This window comes from Fonsecaea erecta (genome assembly GCF_001651985.1).
Source record: "Fonsecaea erecta strain CBS 125763 chromosome Unknown Scaff2, whole genome shotgun sequence".
NCBI classification, from domain to species: domain Eukaryota; kingdom Fungi; phylum Ascomycota; class Eurotiomycetes; order Chaetothyriales; family Herpotrichiellaceae; genus Fonsecaea; species Fonsecaea erecta.
In genome coordinates this window covers 2755356-2772980 of record NW_017387245.1, presented here as the reverse complement: position 1 = coordinate 2772980, position 17625 = coordinate 2755356, and the positions used below count along the sequence as shown (strand labels likewise).

Genomic DNA, 17625 nt, shown 5'->3' with positions numbered 1-17625 from the left:
TGTGCATCCTACCAGGGTTGACGTCGACTATAAATGTATATTTCCTCCTTCTATCACATCATATCTCGTGTCTGAAGGGTGTCAGAGCCTTCTAATAAGTTGAATACCCTCTGCTCCACAAAAGTCGGGCAATTTGGTAAACCGTTTTGCTCTGTTTTGCGATGTGCGACTTTTCATCCTTTTCGGACGTGTCCTTGACGATCAGCACTGCTCGCGTTTGGGCTTTGGGCCTTGCGCAGACCTGGCGCCATGACTGGGCCATCAAAAGAAGTGGCCAGACACTGCGGAACAACGAGTCCCGCGACACGAGCTTGCCTCTGCACCCAGGCTGAGGCAGTGAGACTCCGAGAGCAGGTTGCTTGTCTTCAACCCAAGATCAGTCGGCCTGCACTGCCACTACCACAGAAATCGTGCCGTTGTCAACGGAATATCGACCAGTTGGGGCCAAGGGTTGCTGAACACCACAGTCTTCAGGTGGGTGGCCACTTCTCATGCGAATGTGGCTCGTGGATCATTGCGTTCCGGCGCCGCCAAAGTCTTCCTTCGCATCATGTCTATCCCAGGACCCGGTCTCGAGGGCCCGGACGCGTTCCTCGATCCACTGGATCTTGGTGTGATTCTCCCTCTTTGCAGCCTCTTGCAGGTCAAACGTCGTCTTCAACTGCGCGAGCATGAATGGTTCCAGAGTACTCTTCTTGCCCACTCTGTAGTCATACACCACGATGTCCTCCAGGCACCTGGCTGCCGGCCGCTGGCGCACTTCGGACATGATCAAGACATCCAGGATCAAGGACTCTGTCGTCTCGTCCGGCCGAGACCGAAGCTTGTGGTAGACCGAGATCCGGTCGGGCCACGTCATGGGGAACTTGAAATCGACCGTGATGCTCTTCAGGATCAGCCCAATGCCCCGCGAGGTCAACAGCTCTTCCCACTGCCTCTTGTGCACCGGGTCAATGTGTCCGCTGTAGTTGCGGATCCAATTGCACCGTCCGCTCTCGGCGTACCGAACGTACATGACGTTGTTCACGTGGCCCATGGAGTCCTGCTCGCCCCAGACGATGTTCTGCCGGTGTAGGCCTGCTCTTTTCTCCGACGTCAGATAGCCCTCGCTGCCGGCGACGAGCTCCCGCCAGTCTCGGGCCAGGACCTGGAGGACATGGCCGGCTTCGTCGACGAGCTTCGGTGAGAGGCCGAAGGTGATACATCGTCCGATCCGGGCTTTTGTGTCTGAGAGCCAGCGAGGAGAGATCGCACTCTTGGATTCCTCGGTCGCGGTTCGGGGGGCAGAGGAGTAGTTCCTGGGTGCGAAGGCCGGCGACCTGGGGGAAACAAGGGCGCGAGAGGCACGCCAGATCGCGCGCTGGGCCGACATGTCAGCAGCACATCATCCAAGCGTGTGATCGGGGACAAGGTGAGAGAACAAGAAGAAGAAGGAGGAGGAGGAGGAGGAGAATGCAGCTTATTGAGATATATGATGAACTTGAGCCTCCGAGCAAACTACGAGCAACCTCGGCGACTTGGCCGGTCCGCCAATGACAATGCACGAGGCTGAGTACCGTCCGATCTCCCATTCATTTGCTTTTGCTATTATTTCATACAGCATCAGACAGACGATTACTGACTCGATCTCAACCATCAGGGCTGCTACAATGACGACAAATCATCGTATATCATCTCCTCTGCTCGGGAGCAGAACCACCGTCGGTGTCCAAGGGTTGGGACACGAAATATGTAGAATCCCCAATAGCACCATTGCTGGTCGATCGATCGATCAATCAATCAACAATGCCAACCTCCATCGACAGAAATACAGGCTCCCGTCACGAATGTTGCCTTGTCACTCAACAGATAGACGATCGTGTCTGCGATCTCCACCGGCTGTGCCATCCTGCCGAGCGCTGTCGACGAGAAGTCCTCCGCCGACGCCGAACCCTCGGATATCGCCATGGATTGCTTCATCAGCGGCGTGTTTGTGAAGCCCCTGTGCACCATTTCAAATTATTGTGGGCGCAGTCAGCATGCTCTCTCTCTCTCTTTTCCATCTTCGTGCGTGCAGCATCTAGTGCAAAAAGGGGGAAAGGCATGGTAGGGGGGAGACTCATCACTCACGGCGCTACACAGTTGACCCGGACTCCCCTTTTGCCCACCTCCTTGGCCACACACCTCGTCATGCCCAGCACGGCGTGTTTGCTCGCCGTGTACGCCGTCGTATACTCCCTGCCCTCCAGACTCAGCCCACTTCCCGCGGTGACGACGGCCCCACCTTCTCGTCGTCGTCCATCTTTTCCGTCTCGCCCGATGTACTTCAGCTGTGCGCGCAGACAGTTCATCATGCCGTGCACGTTGACGTCGAAGACAAACCGCCACTGCTCGTCGTCGACATCCTCGATGCCGCCGATGTTGTGGTCCTGGGGGATCGTGCCCGCGAGGTTCGCCGCGCCGTCCAGCGTCCCGAATCGCTCCACGGTCTCGGCGATCCACGACTCGACGTCCTCGCGGGACCGCACGTCGACCTTTTTCAGAAGGATGTACTTGCTCTTCTCGGCTGCTTCTGCCGGGGTATCGGTGGCAGGCGCCGTGGTGTGAGGAATCTCCCGAGCCAGGTCGGCAAGGAGATTCTCGGGCATGTTTATGTCCCCCACAGAGACTTTGGCGCCGTATTTCAGCAAGAGCTGTGTCGTCGCCAGACCGATTCCGCTTGCACCACCCGAGACGGCGTAGACCCGATCTCGGAAGAATGACTCGAGAGCCATTGGCACATGTATTCACCGCTGGGAATAGAGAGGGATGTGGTGGTGGTGGTGGTGAGCGAATTGCAGAGTTCAGCTGGGTGTCTGAGGTACGTACGTATCGGAGACGACGAATCTGGTGCGCTGACACAAACAGGGAATGTATCTGGAGAATATAGCTCCTATTCCTACTCTCAGTCAGAGTAGCGTACCTGATTATATATACGTTTGTTGAGGTGAGGAGAATGTTACAATACATAGATATCTTGCTCAGGCTTCGGTGCAACTCACGCCGATGAAGATCGTTGCTACTTTCATTGGGTGACTGGATATGATACTTTTTGCAGTCAGCGGTCCGAATACGAAATATCGACATTACGCCCTTTGTGAAACACAGTGTGAATTTTGAAGATACGCCTGCAGTCACTTCTGGATCGTTCAGCACGCAGCATAAGAGGCGGCCTTGGGCCACCGAAAATCAAAGCCGAGTGTCCATCGCGCAAGAATCAAACATCCTGACAGCCATCGTCATCATCACCGCTGACAACAGGGTACTGTGGCGCTCCCGTGAATAAAAATGTCGTCCCAACCTGTCGATAGAGTACCAATCTGGGTACGGCCAGCTCATCATGCCGCTCAAGAACTTCCTGGCAATATCTCCGTCCTCGCTCAAGATCGTGAACCGGAGAAACTCTTTCTCCTTTCGTGCTCCTTTGTGATATCCGCAACAAGCCTGTCGGTCTTTTCCTTTTCCTTCATCTCTCGGACTTTGGCCAGAACCACCTCTCGAAAGATCGCACTCTTTGCCGCGTTGCTCAGTGATCTCTTCTCTCCGGTTTCATTCGTGGCAAGGCCACGTCCAGGAGAAATTCCCCTGACTTGATTTTTGACAGCCAACCCGGCAGCATTCTGTGCATTAGCAGGAATGTCGTTGGCGTCAGGCGAGCCGGGTTCCTCTTCGTCTTGCATTTTGAGAGCGTCGATTCGGTTGGCCAGTTTGACCAGCTCGATCCCGCGCTTCAACTTCATCTTCGCCAGGTATGATCTGATCTCCGGCAAGAGATCGTGGTCTGAAGCCGTCTCACCGGTCAGCCAGATATGTTTGAGTGCTTCTTTGCTCGTCGCCCGTCGCTTGGGTTCGGGCTGCAACAGGGACAAGATGAATTCTTTCGCATCCTTGCTGACGTCCTTCCAATACCGCTCGTGGAAGATAATCCGACCGCTCTTACACTCGTCCACGAGATCTGCGAGGTTCTCCGATCGGAAAGGAGAATAGCCGCAGAGCAGAGTGTAGGTGATGACTCCCAGTGACCACATGTCGACAGCCTTGCCGTGACCTTGCTTGAGCATCACTTCAGGGGCCGCGTAGCCAAAAGAACCCGCCATCGAGGTCAGGACAGCGCCTGGGCCTTCCAAAGTTTTGGCGATGCCAAAGTCGGCCAGAACAAGTTGCGAATTGGGATCTTTGGTGAGATAGAGAAGGTTTTCTGGCTTGAGATCTACACGAGTCGATCAGGGCTGCATCCGAAAAAGCAAAAAGCCATATACTCCCTACCTCGGTGGACAATGTTTCGTTCGTGGAGATAGTCAACCGCCTCGAGGACCTGCTTAATAGTCTGCGAGGCGTCTTTCTCCGTGAACTTGCCCTTGTCACAAATGCGGTCGAACAACTCTCCACCAGTGGCTAGCTCGGTCACAATGTAGAATTTGTCCTGCCTCTTGTCAGTCTCCCGGCGCATTTTCCCACAACAGAGCAAGTCTTACTCTAGACTCAAACCAGTCCACGAATCGAACAATGTGGGGGTGGCGGAGGGTCTGCAGCATCTGCAGCTCGTCATATACCATCTGCTCGTTGCCCTTGACACTCTTTTTGAGGATGATCTTGATTGCGACCTTCTCTCCACCCACTTCGGCTTCTCGAACGATGCCATATGTGCCCGCTCCCAGGGTCTTTCCAAAACGGTACTTGGCTTTCTTATCGTAGCTGTCGGGCTGGCCTTGCAGCTTGTTCATCATACCGGTGACTATTCATGACAGGATCAGCCCTCGGTGCCCTTCGAGAAATCGGTAGCCTTTTAGAGGATCGAGACATGTCTGCTGGAATCCAGGAATCCAGGGACAGAGAAAGAAATCGGGCCACGCAAAAGCACCGACGAACTGTCGAGAACAAAGGTGCTGAGGCGCGGTTTAGCGCCATAGAGAAACTCACATGCACTCATGGTTGCAATGTTCTCAGGCCAACGCCTGGGCAGACGGTCTTAGACTCCTCCGGGAATTGAGCAATGGAGAAAAGAGAATCTGGTCTTGCAGTGAAGGGCCCAAGGGGCAGGAGAAAATGGTATGCCTGTAGGGTTTTATCCTGTCTCGCGACGTGAGCACAGCCGCACGTACGAGTCTTCGAGGGACTGCGGGGTAGGCGTGTCGGGGCTGACAGCGATTGAGGCTGGATGAATAGAACACCACGAGAGAAGTAGGACAAGAGTACAGAAATGGTGAGGGCCTGGAGATACGATCTGTGCAGACACGTTGATCCGAGTCAGGAGGAAAATAAGTACTGAAAAGGAGTGGAAGTTGCAGTTTTCGCTGGCAGGAGTCGCCCTCATTCCTGGAATCTTTTGGGGGCCATTTTGTGGCGGAGCAGACGAGAGACGAGCTGGAGGATTCAAGCTCCCAGCTGAGGTTGTCTAAGTGGGTCCTGGGCGTAAACTACTGCCCAATGCGACATAGCGCTAGTCACGTGGCCCAATAGGTCCGTTTTGGGGTCTATACAAGCCTCTCTGCCTGCTCTATATCAACAGAATATTTGTGCGACCACCACACTCCAGGAGGCCGGAATTGGGACAAAAATGAATGCTATGCACTAGCATAGTATATACACAGGCTCAGACCCCGTAAAAAGGCCTGTTTTGCTCTTCTGGGCCGCATTTCCAGCCTTGGTCTCACCATCGAACCTCTGGCCCTCTCAGTGGTCTCAGATCCTTCCTCCGCGTCTCAAAATCCTCTCCAGATCCTCCAGAAATCCTCTGGAAATGTGCTACCTGTCCACCTCGCCGAATACAAGATCCATCGTGCCGATAATGGCTACCGCATCCGCGAGCAGATGGCCACGACTGATCTGATCGAAACAGCCCAAGTGGGCGAATCCAGGGGCCCGAACCTTGCATCGATAAGGACGTTCGCTGCCGTCGCTGACGAGGTAGACACCCATTTCGCCCTTGGGAGCCTCAATAGCGCTGTAAGTATCCCCCGGAGGAACAGTGTAGCCCTTGGTGAAGAGCAAAAAGTGGTGGATGAGAGCTTCCATATTCTCCTTCATGGCTGCACGCGGAGGTGGTGCAATCTTGTAGTCTTCCACTTTAACAGGTCCCGGGGGCATTTGATTCAAGCACTGATGAATGATGCGCAAAGACTGTCGGAACTCTTCCATTCGGCACAGGTATCGATCATAGCAGTCGCCGTTTTGACCCACTGGCACATCGAATTCGACTTTATCGTAAGCATCATACGGCTGGCTCTTCCGAATATCCCAGGGAACGCCGGAGCCTCGCAACATGACACCAGAGAATGAGTAGTTGAGGGCGTCAGCAGCGGAAACGACTCCAACACCTTTTGTTCTGCCGATCCAGATCCGGTTGTCCGTCAGGAGTTCCTCGGTCTCGTCAATACGATCACCAAACTGAGTTGCCCAGGCATAGATATCGTCCAGTAGCCCGAGGGGAAGATCTGCTTTGACACCGCCAGGACGAACATATGCAGCATGCAACCGTGCACCTGAGACACGCTCGTAGAATTCCTATTATCAATTAGCGAATAGCAAGAACAGTTGGTATCCGAGCATACCATGAGCTTCTCCCGCTCCTCGAACCCCCACAAGAATGGAGTCAGAGCACCGACATCCATGGCGTGCGACAAAATCGACATCAGGTGGTTCAATATCCTAGTGATTTCCCCGAACATGGTTCGAATGTATTTGGCTCGCTCCGGGATGTCGATATTGAGTAATTTCTCAACGGCCAGGGAGAAACATTGCTCGTTCGTCATCATGGAAACATAGTCGAACCGATCAAAATACGGCAGAGCCTGGAGATATGTTTTGTACTCGATCAACTTTTCCGTGCCACGATGCAGCAGTCCGACGTGAGGATCTGCCCGGATAATTTCTTCGCCATTGAGCTCCAGAATCAGACGCAACACACCGTGCGCGGCGGGATGTTGTGGGCCAAAGTTCACGGTATAATGCCGGATCTTCCTCGTCTCGTACTCATCACCCAAATTCCTGTCGGGGGTCTTGTTGATCAAGTTGGAGTCTGACTGGACGTGCTTCGTAAAGGTAGAATCCGTGGGAGAGATGGTCGTGGCCAGGGGACCGCCGGGAGTTTCGGGGTTGGGAGCGGAGATGGGCCCAGTGGTGCTCGCCTCTGCTCTTCGAGGAGTCGTCGACGAGATCGAACGGGACAGAAAGACCGACTGTCTCTGTCTCGAGGGGAGTTGAAGACCGGGAGTGAGGCAAAGTCGTTTGGAAGTGTGTGCGTGCCGGCTCGCAGCTCGCACAAATGAGGCCGCCATCGTCATGCTTGTCTTTTTTGGCACGAGGCCAGAAGAAAGGAGGCGCAATTGTCGTCGAGGCAATGCTTCGAGGTTGGCCGCATCAATCGAAGCAGAGACGGCGTTCCAGGGTGCCCTTGGCCACTGGAAGTCAGAAGTCAATGACAGCGACTTGGATAGCTTGCAATACGTCGAGCTTTGCCGAGGCCGTGATTGGTGGGAGTTGAGAGTCTCCACAGGCTTATGTAATGACCATTTTTGGAGAAACTTTTTGATTCTCTTTTTGTCACAGAGGCACAGAAGACCATCCCGCAGTCGACACCGTCCAACTCTCCATGGCGCCCATACAACCCTCACGGGACGGCCTTGACAGGAGGAAGGTAGGTCGCGGCTCTTGTCTGAGAGATCTCTCACAATACTGACTGTTTCTCCACTACAGATCGTCGGGATCAATGCCGAGACCGTCACCAATATCACATCAACCGACTTCCCAGGTCACCATGCGGGCGAAGACAACTCTTGGTCCGTCGACCGCTTCGAGAACAACCTGAAGATCCTCTTCCACCAGAATCAACAAAATGAAGCCACCTTCTCTCTTGTCGGGGTCGACGCCTCCGTGGCCAATGCTTTCCGTCGCATCCTCCTCGCCGAAGTGCCCACTCTAGCGATTGAAAAAGTCTATGTCCAGAACAATACCTCCGTCATTGCGGATGAGGTTCTCGCCCACCGGCTGGGATTGATCCCGTTAAAGGGGAGCCTCGAAGGCCTCAAACAGTTTCGCGTCTTTGTCGAGCCGCATGCCGACAGTGGCACCAACGGCACGGGCCTGACGGACAGGAATACGGTTGTTCTCAAGCTCAAGGTCAAATGCGAACGAAGACCCAACGCCGACCGGAATGCCACCGAGCCGGAAGAAAAATACATCAACAGCAGCGTATATTCACGGCATCTGGAGTTCGTGCCCGAAGGTGTGCAGGGGGCTCTGTTCGCAACAGAGCCTATACAAGCCGTCAGTCCCGATATATTGATCGCCAAACTGCGCCCGGGCCAAGAACTTGACCTGGTCATGCACGCGCACATGTCCAAGGGGAGCGATCACGCCAAATTCTCCCCAGTGGCGACAGCCACATACCGCCTCCTGCCGACCATCACCATCACGAAACCCATTCTCGGCGCAGACGCCCGGAAGTTCCAGAAGTGCTTTCCGCCAGGCGTGATCGACGTCGCACGTGTGACACCCTCAGATGCGGCGTCGGACGAACCAGCCTACCACAACCGCGAGGGCGACGAGAAGGCCGTCGTCCTTGACCCCATGCGCGACACCGTGTCGAGGGAATGCCTCCGACACGACGAGTTCAAGGGGAAAGTCAAGCTGGGACGGGTCCAGGACCACTTCATCTTCAACATCGAGAGCACGGGCCAGTTCCCGAGCGACATGCTGTTCTTGCAGAGCGTCGACATCTTGAAGAAGAAGGCACAGAGACTGCTGAGGGCGTTGGATGAAATTGGGAAATAAATGGACCACCAGCCCACCCAGACGTGTTTCAGATTTCAGGGACACTAGGCAATGTGATAATGTTTCATGACTGCCTTTCTCGGCGTTTCTATTGTATTGCAAGGTGTTTGAAGGCCGGGAGGGGAGCCCTCTTATGTAGATACCTCTGGATTGCGAAATCACAAAAAGTTCTTTTCTTGTCTATACCTCCTTCTCGGAGCCAATTTTGTGTCACTCATCCCTTGAAGTAATTCCACTGCGGCTGGACCAACCCGGAAAGGCTCTGCGGCCTGTTTTGGTTCACTTCTTGAAGACCAGCCGAAACTTGAAACTGATCATAAACGCGGCATCACTGACGCCCACTTCCTCACCGTCGCTCACCAGCTCCCTCATCCTCTTCCCTAGGTTCGGCCTCGTCTGCTCCTCCAAGCTCTTCGGCGCCTGGACGTACAGCGTCTTGGCCTCGGTGCGGATGCTGGGCTTCTTGAGCTGCGCCTCGGCCCTCTCCGCGAGACTGGCGAGGAAGTCCTCGAGCGTCCACTCCGGGTCGACGGTCAGCGTCTGGGCCAGGTTCCCGCACACGGGGCAGTCCTCCTTCTTCTCCGCCGCGAAGGTGTACGTGTAGAGGCCGCCCTCGTTGGAGTCGCCGGTGTACATCATGTAGTTTTCCAGAAAGGGCGCGCAGCCCGTGGCGATCTTCAGGGCCTCGTTGCAGCAGCTCGCCGCGATGATGGCGTTCGTGGACGCGATGGCCGGGATGATGTTCTTCACCACGCCCTGCGTCATCGAGTACGTCACCCCGGGGATGTTGAACTCGTGGGCGCGTTTCAGTGCGGTCGCGTACAGCCACGAGATGTGTTCCGGGTCGTCCGTGTCGAGCGTCTCGCCCTTGCGCTGTTCCTCCCACGCGATGATGTGCGCCCACTCGATGCAGTGTTGGGGCTGGCGCGGGATGGTGGCCAGCGTGCACAGGGGCACCGCGGCGCGAGGGGCGTGCATGGATAGCTGACACTCAATGCAGGATGTGAGGCTGGGGAGGATGACTCGCGCCTGGCCCTTGAAGCCCTCGGTGCCGCCATCGATCAGGGGCTTGAGGGACTCTGGATTTTCCATGTCCACCATGTCGACGAGGGTAGCGTTAATCCAGCGGCGTGCTTCGATGCTGTCGAGGCCACAGATGACGAGCTTAAACTGCATGTAGTATTCCTCGTCCTTATCCTGGATCTTGCCGTTGTAGGGGGTGATCTTGACGCCGGGCACGCGTTTCTCCACGAACGCCGCGGCGACTTCAGCCTTCGATTTCCCCACGTCGGATTGGCGGAAGAGGAACTGGCGGTTCAAGTTGGAGACGTCGATGGTGTCCATGTCGATGACGTGGATGTCCTTGAAGCCGGACAGGGCAAGGTTCTTCAGGATCTCACATCCCAGCCCGCCGGCGCCGATCACGAGGACCCGTGACGATTCGAGGGCGTTGATGGTCTCTTCTCCTGGGACGAATTCCTCTCCCGCGTACGGTGACGTGGTTGATAACATGCGGTCGAGGTAGGTCCTTGAATGTTGCGGTTAGATGAAGGCACTGGGCACAGGCTTTGGGGGAGAGGGGCTTACCACCGATCGCGTGGAGGTGCGGGAGTGCCATTTGTGAGAAGTGACGAGACCGGTATCGACATGGTGATTTCAGAGAGGGCGGCGGATTGGGTCCGGTGATTTAAAGAGGTATGTATCTCTTGATAGGGATGACTCAGAGTCGAGATATTATATTTCCTGACGACGTTTGTGGTGAAGTTGCAATCTGATATGATGTAGTAGTGGTGGTCGAGATGGAGAAGATGGCTTCACTGAACTCGGCTTGTCATATAACGGATTGGCTGGCGGCCACAGCACGTCAAGCCTCCTCCACCGCCAGCCTGTAAAGAGATATATCGCATCAAGTCTTGCAGAAGGGCGTCTAAGAAGTTATCCCTTGAGAGATGGATGTTTAGTTTAGAAAGATTGACCCTCTTGGCGGTCAGGTGGCTGTAATAATCCTGTTGAGCGCCCGTATATAGCAGGTAATGGATCTGATTGGCCCGGAAAAGCAGCCGCGTCCGATTGGCTGTTTTTGAGTATCTATGTAGAGTCTACCACCACCGACACCTAGCTAGACTCTATAATAACTGGAGCACCTCCTGTAGAGCCTAGGCAGTCAGTTTAATTGTTGTTTTCGCGCTCTCACAACAGGTTGCTTGAGGGTAGCCATCAGCAGCGTACTACGGTATTTTTCAATTATAGTGTCACTGGAACTTTTTCAGGCTTTCCATCACCAACCATCTGGGAGCCTCAATAGCATGTCACTTCAAATTATTCCTCCCCTTAGCGCAAATTGCGCATTGTCTCAAGTGTTCGGGCAAAGAAAGCACCGAGCAGCGATTTAGGGTGACAATTCGATGCTTTCACTGATATCCGACTCGTCGAGATCGAAGCATTCGAAGATATCCATCTTGGGGAAACTTTCCCACACGGGGTCGAAACTGGCACCAATGTTATAGGACGTGTAGTCTGTCGGAGGTTCGGCGCTCGACTCGTCGGCTGGAGCAGAAATGATCTGGACGCTCGCTCGCTCGAGCTCGGCTCGACACTCGCGAACGAGCTCTTGGAGTCTTTCTAGGATCATCTCCTCCTTGGTCCGTGTAGGGAGCTGTGGCAGCACCGATGTCAGAATAATGTTGTAAGAGACAATGTCTTTGACTTTGGAGCCGCGGTGTGGCAGACGACGGACCATGGGCTCCAATCCATCCTTGACGGCATATATCAGAGATTCCAGGGTATACGAGGGCATCCTGACGACGCTGTCGTTCCCGACACTCATTGGCATTGTCGGCTGCGAGGGGGCCGCCTGAGCCTCGGCGAGACCGAGCTTCTTGATTCCGAGACAGAGCCCCAAGATAGCGTGGCCCAGTTCCTGTCTGTAGCAAGTGTAGAAGAAGTCCCAATACCCTTGCGGTCGGGGGACGTTGAGCTCCGAATATCTCGGATCGAAGAGGTCCTGATAATTCGCGATCATGAGACAGCTTTGGAGGTACCCCCTGAATTCTTGCTCGAGCTCACTCGTGTCGGGTGAAAGAATGCAGCGCGAATAGAGATGCATCAGGGGTCGTCGGATGCTGATGTCCAGTTCCATGCGGGCCATTAACCGAGCTGGAGTCTTGCTTGCAGCGTCGCCTGTATAGTTGAAGCGGAGGGGCGGAGGAAGTTCTTGGAGCACTCTTTCCAGATACCGCGTGTGCTGGAGGACGTCTTGGATCTTGACATGGGCCGCATCGTCCATCTGCTTGCACGCTGCGACTCGGCGCAGGAATGACTGGGCGAGGAGATATTGGCATAGGCCATCAGTCCAAACCGTCGTGGGTCGCGAGGGAGGTAGCGTCTCCATGCCCTCGAATATTTCATCGTCGTTGATGTTCCGGGGTGGCCTGGAAGTGTACCCAGGGACCAGGCACGGCATCTTGCACAGAATCGACAGCATGAGGTCGCATTCGACAATGGTCATCCAGTTGCGCCGTCGCAGTTCTCCTTCGAACACGCAGATCCCCGGCAGCGTCGCAGGGTCTTGGTCCATCTTCATGACCAAGGCATCGCGAAGAAGCTCGCCGTTGAGTCGAAAAAGATCGTCCATGGGATCCAAGTTCAACCAGCTGCAGATGAGGAGAAGCATCTTGACCTGCAGAGCCGGTAGGCGGTATCTCTCGGTATTCGGGAGGCCTCTCAGGAAGGTCTTCATGAAGTGCAGCGCGTCGTCCGGCTTTATAGCCACGCATGACCGAGCGGCCGCGCATTCGCCATGAGTGTCGAGGAGGACGGCGACCGCGAGGACCCCGACCAGCTGCTGCACAAAACCAAACCTGCACGCCTGCTCGCCCTCTGAAAAATAGATATGAAGTTGATCTCTGAACTCGGGGAAATGCAGGATGCGGAAACAGTGTTCCATGTTGTCGAAATAGAGGACCGCCAGCTTCTCGCACACGTCTAATGGAGGCAGCTGGAGCGAAGACTGGCTGATCAAGGAAGCCGACAGCTGCTCAGTACCCGGCGCGCGGTGATTCTTCTCGACAGAGTAGTGCAAGTCTTTCAACCTTTTTCGCAGTGCAACCATCCCAGGCGTAGTCGAATCGTTCTGCAGCTTGACCATGAACGCACACGCATCCTTGAACTATCCGGGTCAGTACGGAGGGACTAGAGAGGGCCATTCGTCGACGTCTTGTACAAAACTCACCTGCGAACTCATTTGGATGAGCTTATTCGAGGGTATTGCAGGGTGAACATCAAAAAAAGGGTGAATTGACGGTTCTTGACTGACGTTGCGAGCAGCCCTTTGATCCAGCAGTGCCTGCTCCAGCCTGGTCACTCGGTCCTGGAGATCTTCAATGACACCGCGCTGCGCCAGGGGTGGCTCGTGGTTAGAAGAACCATTTCGCACCCGGTCGTTTTCACCAGGCTGATCCAGATGCTGTCGCTTGTTCGGCACACTCAAAGTTGCTGAAAAGTCGATATTTGGCTCGGGTTCTTGACCTGCCTGGTATTGACACCTGCCAGGACGTCCAATCTTGACACATTGTTGACAAGGATGCGAACGAGAACAACGCAGTTTTTTCCGTCTGCACTCCAGGCAGGAAATCACCGGTCTTGGTCGCTTTGCTGGGGCCGAACTGGCAGGGCTGGGTGCTGACATTGCTGGTTTGGACGAGAGGTGAGATAAAGATTTTCAGCCGTCATGCTTGATGGTGCATACATGCACGAGGTCTGAGCTGAGGTTGACGATGAAAGGGTTGATGCCACGGTCTTTTATTACACCCAATGAGTGAGTTATGGCTGCCAGAAGACATGCGATGCATGCCTCACTAGCCTTAGTCCAGGCTCCATCGAGTCACCCAATGAGCAACAGTTCATCTGACATGTTCGTTCCAACCTCGGCTGCACATGGAATCGCTCAACAACTTTCACTTCATCTGCGCCGCTTGCCTGAGCTCCTCTAAGCTTATGTATTGCTGGTGAGTGAGTTCTGTCCGGAGTCGAATGATCATATTGCCCGAGTTTGTAGGCTTCTACAGGAGTATAAAGGCTGCTGGGAAGCCCATCCGGATCATCATCGTTCGGCCTAGACCGTACGTCCACACTAGATTCCGCACTTTCAGACATCAAACAACCAGGCGACGGGCAAGCATGGACAACCCTAAATTGAAGAAGATCATCGAACTCATCGAGTCAAAGAAGAAGTCATCGCATCCCTGGAAACGGCAGGAAAGATTCGACCAGCCCTACTTCTCCTTCTCGCCTGAGACGTCCTCATGGCAGCAGGTGATGGCGTCCAAGAGTGCTCTAGAAGCGCCAGGGCTGTCGAGATTCGTGCTCCTGTCCTGGAACATCGATTTCATGCTGCCTTTCCCGGACGAACGGATGCGAGCTGCTCTCAAGCACCTACAGTCGCATGTGGACGGCACTTCGCTCCCCAGCGTCATCATGTTGCAGGAAATGCTTGACACCGACCTGGCCCTTCTCCAAACCGAGCCGTGGATTCGGGCCAACTACAACATGACTGATATCGACAACAAGTACTGGGAATCGGGCCACTACGGTACCTGTACGCTGGTCCCGAAGGTCTTGCCCATCACATCCGTCTTCCGCGTCCATTACGAACAGACGGCCATGGAGAGAGATGGGCTGTTCGTCGATGTGAATTTTGGCAGTGGCCAGATCATCCGTATCTGCAATACGCACCTGGAGTCGTTGATCGCGGATCCCCCAAAACGACCTCACCAGATGGCAACCGCCGCCAAATGGATGCATGACCCGGGGGCAAGTGGCAGTGTTCTTGGCGGAGATCTGAATGCCATCCAAGACTTCGACAAGACACTCCATTCGGACAACAACCTTGAAGACGCCTATTTGTCCCTTGGTGGGAAGGAAGACACTGATCATGGGTACACCTGGGGTCAGATGGCGCCGACTAAGCTAAGAAACATGTTTGGGTGCAGTCGGATGGACAAATTGTTCTTCTGCGGACTGCTGAAATGCGAGAAATTCGAGCGTTTCGGTTTGGGGGTCGAAGTCGAAGAGGAAAATGTCAAGCAGGCCCTGATCAAGGAAGAAGGACTGGAGGCCGGCTGGGTCACTGATCATCTGGGGGTGAAGGGAGAATTCAGTGTCGACAAGGCTTCAAGCCCGAAAATCTGAAGCTGCCTCCGAGCCTGCAGGATTCAGGCTGCGACGATTCCTGACCCTAGAGTGGATCTCTCAATCACGCCTTCCATAATACTCCTCCCACTAATGATGCCTGTGGTACAAATGACGATTTTCTTCCTCTGTCCTGCCTCTGCCAGCTTCCGCCCGATGAATCTCAATGCCGCGATCTCTGTGAAGGTAATGCCTCCCACAAACATAACAAAGAGAGTCTTCCAATTTCCCGTGCCCGCAAGCGCAGCTTTCGCCCTGGCTGCCTTGTCATCTGCTGCTTTTTGTGCGATATTGAAAGTTGGCCCCCTGACAGACTTCAAGATGTCTTCAAAGCCCGTCCATCCTGTACTAGAGGGCGTCAGGGGCAATGGTGACTTGTGCAGGGTTTGAAGATATTGTTTCTGTAAGATGCACTGCACGATGCGAATGCTTAGCGGCGCGTATCCAGAATACACGTATGCAATGTCCTCGGGATCTTGTTCGTTATACTCATCCACAATCAGCCTCAGTTCCTTGCGCAGGTAGCCGTAGTTGGTTTTCGTGCCCTTTTCAGACGTGGCCCCGGCGCCCCCAACTGGGAGGAGTAATGCTGAACTGGACGAGCGGGGCTGAAGGAGTTCCATGGTCTGTAACTTGTCGAGTGTCAGCAGATGTTGGAAGCCGTAGGCGTGCAGGATTTGGCGCCGGAACGACTCCAAGTCCTTGGGACGCAAACCCCCAGCTATCGTAGATTCGAGGCAGAGAAGTCGGAGGATGGTGGGCAAGGGAGCATTTCGGGCAATCAGCTCCTCAATAGTGTCGTGTTGGTAGATTGGGTCTGTCCCGGCTGCGATGTTCTGCTGTACTTCCAGTTCGCGATTGAAGGTCTCCGAGCGCGTGTGCTTGCTCATGTCATCTGCAAGATTAGTGTGAATGGCCAGGGATTGGTGCTCCTGTTGAAACCCCGGCAATTTGTTGACGAAATCTCGCAGCTCGTTGATGCCGCGAGCAGAATGGCGACCTTCGTAATCTGATTCTAGACGTCTCGCTATTTTGTTCAAATGAGGCCCGATCAAGGCGAAGTTGGAGGAACGCAACTGTTCATACAGCGAGTCGGACGAGTCTAACTGGATCCTGCGCTTGAGACCTTGACGGACGGCGGGGGGTGGAGATGTCGAGGAAGAACTGGTCTGCACTCGCTGCTGAGGAGCCGCGCCGACCACGGCCGAATCAACTTCCGCCCGGTTGTGCTTGATGCCAATCAATTCATCAATCAAGCCCTCGTATGTCAGCTGGGTCAACAACGCTGTGGCGAAATCGACCTCCCGATCGATTATAATAAGCTGCTCGATCGAGGTACTCGGCATGCTGGTGTATTGCGTCGCAGCTTCGTCGGCATCGAGCTCCTTTCTCCCTCGGAGTAGGAGGTTTGCAAGTTGCCTGGCGTTGTCCCCCTTTCCTAGAATCCGCGGGAAAAGCCCATGTCGCTGTTGAATTTGCATCAGGGCTTTCGACGCAAGAAATAGTGGAGAAGGGTCGTGTCGCTGTGAGACTGTGAGAAATAAGATACTTGGCTTTTCGGATCAGGTAAACATACTAGATACAGGTCATTGAATGACTCGTCCAGCTCTAACGAGAGCATGTCGTCTTCCAAAGGCAGGAAATATATGGGGAGCTCCGAGACATTTACATCTCCCAGAATGCCCTCATCCTCCAGAATTCTGTTCGACACGAGAGTTCTCCTTGGTACCCAGCATACGGAGATTTCGTGCTCGACCGAACCATTCCTCTGAAGTTTCTTTATTTGATCTGTGTTATGCTATGTCAGCAGGTACTGTTGTCCTCTGTCACGTAATCAAATGCAGAGGAAATTTCAATAGAGACGCTGCTATTATGGTTTGAAATCCTGTCGATATTGGGAGCTAGACTGACAGCAAGGCACAGAGGAAATGATCCACGCAGTCTCCTTGTAAGTCCCGTATAAAGATGTCACAGACGCTTCAAAGACGCACCTGCTACTGCTTGGACCAAGCTAGCCCTCTCTCCATGGACAAGGTACACGACATTTCTTTGTGACGAGTCGGTGTTGCCATTTTCGAGTTCGAAGACTTTATCCACACCATATTCTTTCAGGGTTGGAAACTGAATAAAAAGGCTGAGGAGCCCAGTGAGATCCTTTCCGATGACCAGGTTCTTCTTGCCACGAACCTGGTCCTGAGTTAGCATGGACATGGCGATCTTGCGCGGCACCATCCTTACTCACGCCTTCTAGCAATCCGAGGAGCTCCTTTTTGGCTTTGTTTCGGAGATGCTCCGCTTCTTTGTCTATGTTTGGGGCCATGAGCCCTCTCTTCGGACGTAGCCTTTATCTCATGGTTGGTAACAGTCTTTTGCAAGCTGCACACCTCAACCGACATCAACCTGCCTGAGATTCACGAAACTTTGTGGTGCTTGAGCTGGGGACAAACTAGCCAAGACCCCTAGCCCGATAACGCAACACCATTGGTCGAAGCACTCTCTGAGGCGGAGTGAGACCAAATCCGTCCGTAACTAGACCGCAGGCTGATGGTTTCGGGGGGTCGAGACTGCGGTCAAAGTGAGGGTGCACTGCCATCCTGCAACGTCCGCCTGTTTCAGCTGAAGATCCCATATCAGCTTCTTACTTAC

At 54.2% G+C, this 17625-nt stretch overlaps 9 protein-coding genes across 9 annotated transcripts; 2 read left to right on the top strand and 7 right to left on the bottom strand.

Annotated features, from left to right (window-relative positions):
* Positions 1–511: 511 nt before the first annotated feature.
* AYL99_02757 (hypothetical protein) lies at positions 512–1372 on the bottom strand (the record flags this gene model as incomplete). Its single annotated transcript, XM_018834273.1, has 1 exon — positions 512–1372. The coding sequence occupies one exon, from the start codon at positions 1370–1372 to the stop codon at positions 512–514; it is 861 nt and encodes a 286-aa protein (XP_018696897.1).
* Positions 1373–1779: 407 nt separating this feature from the next.
* Positions 1780–2753, bottom strand: AYL99_02756 (hypothetical protein; the record flags this gene model as incomplete). The annotated part of the gene is made up of 2 exons (XM_018834272.1): positions 1780–1981; positions 2110–2753. The coding sequence occupies 2 exons, from the start codon at positions 2751–2753 to the stop codon at positions 1780–1782; spliced, it is 846 nt and encodes a 281-aa protein (XP_018696896.1).
* Positions 2754–3398: 645 nt separating this feature from the next.
* Positions 3399–4948, bottom strand: AYL99_02755 (calcium/calmodulin-dependent protein kinase; the record flags this gene model as incomplete). Its single annotated transcript, XM_018834271.1, has 4 exons — positions 3399–4228; positions 4285–4441; positions 4494–4753; positions 4888–4948. 4 exons carry the CDS (start codon positions 4946–4948, stop codon positions 3399–3401), a joined length of 1308 nt encoding a protein of 435 aa, XP_018696895.1.
* Positions 4949–5763: 815 nt separating this feature from the next.
* On the bottom strand, positions 5764–7295 carry AYL99_02754 (NADH-ubiquinone oxidoreductase 49 kDa subunit, mitochondrial; the record flags this gene model as incomplete). The annotated part of the gene is made up of 2 exons (XM_018834270.1): positions 5764–6522; positions 6570–7295. The coding sequence occupies 2 exons, from the start codon at positions 7293–7295 to the stop codon at positions 5764–5766; spliced, it is 1485 nt and encodes a 494-aa protein (XP_018696894.1).
* A 314-nt stretch (positions 7296–7609) lies between these two features.
* Positions 7610–8790, top strand: AYL99_02753 (hypothetical protein; the record flags this gene model as incomplete). The annotated part of the gene is made up of 2 exons (XM_018834269.1): positions 7610–7654; positions 7714–8790. The coding sequence occupies 2 exons, from the start codon at positions 7610–7612 to the stop codon at positions 8788–8790; spliced, it is 1122 nt and encodes a 373-aa protein (XP_018696893.1).
* A 279-nt stretch (positions 8791–9069) lies between these two features.
* AYL99_02752 (hypothetical protein) lies at positions 9070–10439 on the bottom strand (the record flags this gene model as incomplete). Its single annotated transcript, XM_018834268.1, has 2 exons — positions 9070–10318; positions 10378–10439. 2 exons carry the CDS (start codon positions 10437–10439, stop codon positions 9070–9072), a joined length of 1311 nt encoding a protein of 436 aa, XP_018696892.1.
* A 740-nt stretch (positions 10440–11179) lies between these two features.
* Positions 11180–13477, bottom strand: AYL99_02751 (hypothetical protein; the record flags this gene model as incomplete). Its single annotated transcript, XM_018834267.1, has 2 exons — positions 11180–12958; positions 13022–13477. The coding sequence occupies 2 exons, from the start codon at positions 13475–13477 to the stop codon at positions 11180–11182; spliced, it is 2235 nt and encodes a 744-aa protein (XP_018696891.1).
* A 491-nt stretch (positions 13478–13968) lies between these two features.
* Positions 13969–14979, top strand: AYL99_02750 (hypothetical protein; the record flags this gene model as incomplete). Its single annotated transcript, XM_018834266.1, has 1 exon — positions 13969–14979. The coding sequence occupies one exon, from the start codon at positions 13969–13971 to the stop codon at positions 14977–14979; it is 1011 nt and encodes a 336-aa protein (XP_018696890.1).
* Positions 14980–15002: 23 nt separating this feature from the next.
* On the bottom strand, positions 15003–17299 carry AYL99_02749 (hypothetical protein; the record flags this gene model as incomplete). Its single annotated transcript, XM_018834265.1, has 4 exons — positions 15003–16502; positions 16556–16767; positions 16971–17166; positions 17222–17299. 4 exons carry the CDS (start codon positions 17297–17299, stop codon positions 15003–15005), a joined length of 1986 nt encoding a protein of 661 aa, XP_018696889.1.
* Positions 17300–17625: the final 326 nt, after the last annotated feature.